Raw genomic sequence first — 7810 nt, 5'->3', positions numbered from 1 at the left:
AGGCTTAATATGAAATCACTACGGGCTAAATGCAAATGATGTTTAACACTAGACATTACCAGTATTAATTCTAGAGACATTGGTATCCTCTCTTTGTTGGATGGTGCTTTGCAACTGAAATAAAGATTGATTGAATGAATAATCTGCCCATTAAGGTGTTGTTAGAAATATGGAAATAAATAAAACTTTTGCTCAAGTATTGCGCTTGTTTTGATGTAACTGTATCATATATGTCACCACCTCATATCAGAGCTTGATGTTGGCCTTTTTTCTATTCATTTAAATTCAGACTGAAAATTTGATATGAGAGATGCAAGATGCCACCCACCACACCACTGGGCCCCCCTCTGTTAAAAGTGCTGTGTGGTTAACACTATCAGCTCACAGTAAGAAAGCACTGACTTTGAATTTAACTGTCGGCTCGCGTAAGTTTGCATTTTCTCTTTGTGTCTGCATTTGTTCTTACAGGTGCTTTGACTTTCTCTCTCCATCATCGTCCTCTCAAACACATGCATGTTAGGTCAGCGAGTGATTATAAATTGCCCAGAAGTGTAAATGTGAGCACGTATTTGAGTATGTCTATTTGACCAGGGCCTACCACAACTCTTCCTCTCTTGGCCTCTTGCCTTATGAGAAAAATAAAGAAAATAACTATGTGTTGTGCATGTGTATTGTGTCACGGAGACCATTCATAACCTTTAAAACTGTTAAAATTGATGACAATGTGATTTTCAAACAAAGTAAAAAAGCATATGTGACCTTTGTACTCACAATTTTAGTTTGGACACATTTGGACAACTCTCTTTTTTCTATTTCTATGTCCTCAGAATGGGTCACATCACCGTGACCGCAGACTTGCATACTTCTGATGAAGGAAAACAACAATGAAAGGACCATTGGCCAATGAGTGTAACTCAAAACAAAGGAATTAAAATAACCAACAGAGACTCCTAACTTAAGAGATGCAGCTTCCTGTCTGCTCAGCAGCAAACAAAAGACCCACTCTAACTTAGCTGCACTGGTTCTCTAAATAGAAAGAAACAAAAACCTTTTAAGTATCGCCCCCCTAAAACCTAAATGTTGTTAACGTTTCTTGATTCTGATCAGTATACTAAGTAAAATTTGCATTATGTTTGATTAAAAAAACAACAACCCTGCAGCTGTTTCAAAACGCAACATTTTTTACAGTAATTTTTGTTTTTTTTCTTTTGCTTTTATGCATCGACATGTGTTTCTTATCAAAAACCACACCAGTAATTAGAAAATGGTCTGAATTTTATTATCATTTCATATATAACAGCATAAAAGATGAAGTGCATTGTGTTCACAGAGTCCTACTAAATAAATGATTTTAAGATTCTTTCTTTTCTTGCATTACAGACAGGACCTACTTTCAGTGAAAAAAAAAAGATCATAGGGTTGAGGTTTCAGAAGCTATACACCCCCTGCAACCTTCAGATGTCTCTTCTTGTGGCCTTTTTTCTTTACTCTTCACTGTCAGGAACAAATAATACACTGACACCTGCTATAATGTTAGTGAATTAAAGATTAGTTTTCAGAGCAAATCAATGCAGCACGGCTTTACACTTTAAACACCTGAATGCAAAATGCCACCCACACTGTTGTGTTCTTAAAGCCTCTTGTTGTGTTCACTTTATAAAACAACAATGCAAGAAAATTAATATATGCAATATATATAAGTTGAATCTCTTTCTTTTCGTCAAGATTGTGGTTGGAGACTGGATCAGAAAGTTCATCAAGCCATTTTGCTTAGTTGTGTCTTGTCACAGGAAGCCAGATGTTACTTTTCTAGTAAGACGGTGTGGAGACGAGACGAGTAGAGTTTTAGCACCCTTGCACTTAAAACCCACAGGGGTTTCACAACCCCTTCACATCATCCTCATGTTTTTTATATTTGGTGACAGCAAGAAAGTCAGCAAATGTACATTTATATCACTGAGGAATTCACAAGGCGCAGAGCAATGCAGAGTACACTTTCTTTTTTTTCTTTTTTCTTTTTTAGAAAGGGGTAAAAGTAGTAGTCAGGTGTGATTTCTGATGACTAAAACTGTTAGGTATAAAAAATGAGTTGGTGTTTCTGGTCAATAATTCTGTCTTTCTCTTTCTCCACTTTCTTTAGAAAACCTACGTCAGTTTCCATCTTCATTTGCCGTTTCTGCCTAAATCTCCTATAGTAAAAGTAACTGACTGACACTGAACAGTATTAGAAAAAAAAAACAAAAAACCTACTCCTCCCTCCCACCAACCCAACCGCCCACACATCAGTTCTACGTCTGGCTTTGTCAGATGTGCAGAAAGGCAGGCTGCTAAGACAGGATGACAGTGACGATTAGAAGACCACTGCTCACACGATAAGATGGAAATGTCGCTGAAGCAGTTGATTCTGATGCTACTTACAGGTAAGACTCCTGACTTTATATTTAACAGACTAAAAAGACTAGGCACAGTTGTATAAATAAACAAAAACGTGTCATGCTAAATGCAACGTGCACATATTTCCTGAAGAATCAAACACGTCTGCCTGTCTGTAGTTTTTGATTAGATTAGATAGATTTTTTAAAACTTAAGATTCAAAAGCCTAAAATTATTTTTCCCTGTCTACAGTGACAGCAACCGCCATGATGATACCAGGTCAAACTGCTATATGTCTGGATAACCAACAGAAAACAAAGGAAGTTCCATCTGGGTCCAACCTGATTTTAAATTGCTGTTTGAACACTGAGCAATATGAGAGATATCGAATTACCTGGTATTTTAACCACCATGGGCCTTCGATGACCAACTCAAGCAAACTAATAAGCAAGATCACTAACAAATCTCAAAATTCTTCCAAGGAAGAGCATCAAGACAACAGGACACATACTTTGTCTAATGTTAATGGAAACCACAGTGGATGGTACTTTTGCAAAGTCACAATAGAGATTCCCAATTTAACAGAAAACTGCAGCAGTGGAACAGAAGTAAATGTTTGTAAGTATCAATTCTAGCTTATAAAACTGGTAATTTATGACTTTAAGTCTCTTGCATAACTTTTTTGAGCAGTATACAAACATTTAATAAATGCTGTATAATACACTAAAATGTAGCAGTACAGTAGTACAGTAGTACACAGATAAAATGCACTTTACCTTTTATCAGGTAATCTATATTTGTCAAAAATTTCCTCTGTTAGTATGGATACATCATTTTTATCATAATAAATACAACAGCATCCACTTCAACCCACCTTTAACATTAATGTGTTATAAACCATTACATGTTTATATGCCGCTTACAAACATCTTAACACCTGCTTTTTTGTCATGAATGAATGCATAACTAATTTAAATGTCCTGGCTTGCAATGAATGTTTCTCATATAATTTTGTTTCCTCCACGACAGCGGACAGTGAAGTTACAACGTACCCGTCAAATGTGACGAATATTGAAGGTGTGTGCATGTATGTGCGTGTGCATGTGAGAGAGAGCGTGTGTATGCAGTTCTCAAAAGGCATAGGACATTTTCAGGACCCAGGAGATACTGAGCTGCGTAGATTTTCCATTCAGTGTCGCTCTGCGTGGGTGTCATTTGTCCACTTACACAGGGGATAAAAGCTCTAGATGATGAGTCAAAACTGTTTCACATTCGTCCTGTCAGATGCGTACTGCTCACAGGAAGTGCGTGGACCTTTACATAAAAAGGGCTGACTTAACGACTACATATCTTTTAAAGTGATCACATAAAGCAACACTTCATTTTATTGTATCCATGGTGTAACTTGAGAGTTACTAGTAAGTTAAATGCGTTCACATTTCAGGGCAAACTTTTCCTCCCGCAGACCCTTCTGCCCTGAGCGACAACTGGTGGATATGGGTGGTGTTGGGGGCGTCCTCTTTCATCCTCTTCATCCTGACGGTCACATGTGTCCTGCTCTCAAGAAGACAAGAAAATAGAGGTAGCGCTATTTCTTTTCATTGTGAAGGTTTAGATAATAATCGACAGTCTATACAGATTGCAGATAAGCTGTGCTTCAGCTGTATGCAACAGAAGCTGCTAGCCTGAGATAAAAGTTGCTCTATAAGAAAAAGAGGTCAGACGACAAAAAAGCAAATTATCACACAAGATAACTTCACAAGATCTACAGTCGCTCCAAATCTACACCGCATACAGTACAGGCTGATTCATTTCATTGCAAATATTTGCATTTAAAAGAAGAAAACCTCTCATTTTTTTATATGAGAGAAGAGGTTTTTATGATAGTAGAAATCTTCCCAAGTAGTGGCTGATGGACGCAAACTGAGCAAGAAAGTGGTTAGTGTGGTTTGACAGCACACCGTGAGACAAACTTTGCTGTCACTAATAGATGTCTTCTCCTCCTGTGCGGTTTCACTTAAGAAAAAGATTTTAATTTCTAGCAGACATCAGAGACAAGGACCGCAGTTTATTTTGTGAAGCAGAGCTCGAGGTAAGCACCTTGAGATCTGATTGTAGACAGGTGATCAGCACTGTTATTAATATCAGATATCTGCAGAAATAAAACACAGGCAAAGCTGAAAAAGCCCGTCCACATCTGCATCAACCAGCACTTTTACTACTTACAGATAGCTTTCTGTAGTGTCTATATTTGACAGGCAAAATAAACTGAGCTGTTTCATGATTATTGAAGCCCTTACAAGTGGTTTGACTATGAAACTGGTATTATTATGATTGGAAAACTATTTTCTTTCTAAAACTCAAATTTTCTGTCCATTAACTGACAAAGAATTAAGTTTAAAACTTGATTAGTTCTGACTTCAGTCCCACTCGTCATCATAATATTGTATTTAGCTCACAGATTTAAGTCATCGACACATTTTGTAAACTAACTTTAAACCACAGAGGACAAAGCAGTTCTTTATGTAGGTAACCAGCAGCTCATGCAAGTACATGTGGTTGTTTGGCCACCATTGATGGCCACAGAGGAAGGAGAAAAAACAGATGTAGAGTGAAGCTTTGAAAGTACTGCCAAGCAGCTGTAAAATCACACGTATGAGCCAGGCAAAGTGGTTTCTGACTGACACAAATTGTTGTTTGGAGAACTGTGTTACTGAGAAAATGTATTAAAGTATACTTGAAAAAAAGCGAGGAGAATGAGGAAAAAAGAGAGTTACCGGCAATAAAAAGCAAACCTCTGCTTTAGAAAAAGGTATTGAAACGATATCATATACAATAAAAATATAAAGGAAATTAATTTTAGTTCAGTATTTTGTAAGTTTGGCCACATTTGTCAATATAACCAGCACAAGGAGACACGAGTGCTTATGCCTATTGAGACTCGGGTACCCCTCGGGTATCGCTGTACCATTCTGAACTTAAATCTTTTAATATGACAAAGAGCACCTGCAACATAACAATAAGAGCTAATATTAACGTTGAAATGAATAAAAATGAGGTGAAAGTTTACATTTTAAAACAACAAAAACTAACAACCAAAATGACTTTTGAAGCTAAACTGAACTGAAAACAGAAAAGTAAAAATAAATATAAAAATAAATAAAACAAAACCTAAAAAACGTATAATCTTAGTTATTTTATAGTTATGACTAGCACATCTGTGTCGGAGTGAGAAATTAAATAAAGAAATTCCAGGGGACTTTGGTACTGGCTCTGTTTCTTTGACATTTAACTATCTTGACTGTAAGTGAACTTTAACTTGAAAGGCTTTGATGTATTAATTTGATGAATCTTTTTACTTTTGAATCATAGTCAACTGATTTCACTGAGTCAACACTTGTGTTTTTGCAGTACAAATGAATGTTTGCACTGCAAAATGTTTTGCCTTTCAGTAAAAAATGATGTCAAGATTAAATTTACAGTGACAGCATTTTTGTTTTGAAAAGCGCGAGAAAAACTTACACGTGGTTCCAAATGTATAGTTTTCAGGGCAGAAAGGATATTCTGTTAAAATAGAAATGAATTACAATTAAAAATAAATATTTGACATTTGAATAATTCACATCTTAAAATATTTTTTTCTGTTGTTAGGAAACTTTCAAGTTTACATCTCCTGATCAATTTTTAAATTGCAAAACCACTTTAGTATTAAGTTGATAATTAAAATATGTGAATCATTTGTAGTAAAAAGATGTATATTGACTCTTAATACTATGTATATTCAAAAGATTTGATGCGATATAAAGATTTGGAAGGACAACATCTTATGTGACTTGCAGTCTTTCTCTAAAAATCAAATTATCAGTGTAGATAATTGATGCTGACATACTACAAATGAAAAATAAGGTCATGTTATTTAGTTACTTGCAAAGAAATCAGTCTTTATTGTAAATCACTGTATTTCATCACTGAATAGACTAGAAGAGAATGCCTTTATTGTCACTATACAGATGTACAACGACATACAGAGCATCTCCTACTCAGTGCAAACATGTTTGAGAAGAAAGGAGGGGTGGGGTGCACAGTTTCTGCAGCACTGCATACATATGAAAAGTATTTAGAAAAAAAGATATATATATCTATATCTATATCTGTCTATCTATCTATCTATCTATCTATACATGTATATATATATATATATATATATATATATATATATATATATATATATATATATATATATACATATATATATATACACACACACAAATATACAAATCCGGAAAAAAGGAAATAAATACGTAAATAAATAGTGTTATGTGTTTACACTGTATTTCATCACTGTTTTCATTGGGGTTGGGGATTTAAATAGCTTCCTTTGCAGTGTGTAACAATTAGTCAACTGCACAATAATCAAAATTAGCTAATTCAACTAATAAAACTAAATAAGGACATTTTTTAGGGTAAAACTGTATTTTTTTTCCTACATTTTGGTTTGGTCTCAGTGATGTTTGATTACTACTTTAAAGTCTAATCAGCCAAATGATAAGCAATAATAATAATAAAAAATCCCTCTGAGCTTTTGTTCTACAGATTGTCCTACAGCTCAAATGCAGATATACATTAATTACATTACAGCAATTAAATGATATGCCACTGATTCTGTATTTGCCTTTCGTCCACCAGAAGAGCCCATCTATGCAAACACCCCCAACAAACAGCCTTCACCTCGGCCGTCCATGAGCGCAGCAGCGGTCAGCCTGAAGGCAGCTTCTTCCTTTCAAGACCTGCGGGCCCCGAGTCCCGCCAGCAGATACGACGAAGGCAAACGGAGATATAGACACTGAACAAGTCACGGACCTCACAAACTAATGCCACCAAAAGTCCTCAAAGCTAATTTCACCGGGACACTGAAAGAAACTTTCCCCTTTCATTATTGTCGGATCTACATTTTGTTCATCTGGACTTCTGGTTTAGGGTTTTTTCATTCAAACTGTACGTTTTTTAAAATGTATTCATGCGCAGGTGTAGTAGCTTTTATGAGCCACTAGATGGCAGATGATGAATGCGGTGTGAATGTGTAAATTCACGGTTTGGTTCCCTTAATTTTTGTATTGTATTACTTGATATTGAATATGATGAATACTGAATATTTGGAAATGTTTTCAAAAGCTTTTGAATGGAGTATGGAGAAGATTTATACACACATATGTATATTTTTGTATTTTTTTTTAGAGGAGGCTAAAACGTTAATTTCTTATATTTCGACTGCGTCCTTCTTTTTATTTTCAAAATAAACGTGGCTTTCTGTCGTGCTTAGGCTAACACTTTAATACGCCCTCTGATAAAATACCTATTAAGTCGACTTAACATTTCCAAACAAACCAAAAGTCCACACTTAGGAACATTAACAGGATTTTGCCGTTGCTATCTGCTC

At 35.5% G+C, this 7810-nt stretch overlaps 1 protein-coding gene across 1 annotated transcript; it reads left to right on the top strand.

Moving 5' to 3' along the window:
- Positions 1–2338: 2338 nt before the first annotated feature.
- On the top strand, positions 2339–7522 carry LOC134620682 (uncharacterized). Its single transcript, XM_063466943.1, has 4 exons — positions 2339–2420; positions 2626–2991; positions 3839–3955; positions 7060–7522. Exons 1-4 carry the CDS (start codon positions 2378–2380, stop codon positions 7218–7220), a joined length of 687 nt encoding a protein of 228 aa, XP_063323013.1. The 5' UTR covers positions 2339–2377; the 3' UTR covers positions 7221–7522.
- The last annotated feature ends 288 nt before the right edge of the window (positions 7523–7810 follow it).

The sequence above is a fragment of the Pelmatolapia mariae genome, linkage group LG23 (genome assembly GCF_036321145.2).
Source record: "Pelmatolapia mariae isolate MD_Pm_ZW linkage group LG23, Pm_UMD_F_2, whole genome shotgun sequence".
In the NCBI taxonomy this organism is placed as follows: domain Eukaryota; kingdom Metazoa; phylum Chordata; class Actinopteri; order Cichliformes; family Cichlidae; genus Pelmatolapia; species Pelmatolapia mariae.
The sequence above is the reverse complement of the archived record's forward strand: the minus strand, read 5'-3'. Positions and strand labels throughout refer to the sequence as shown.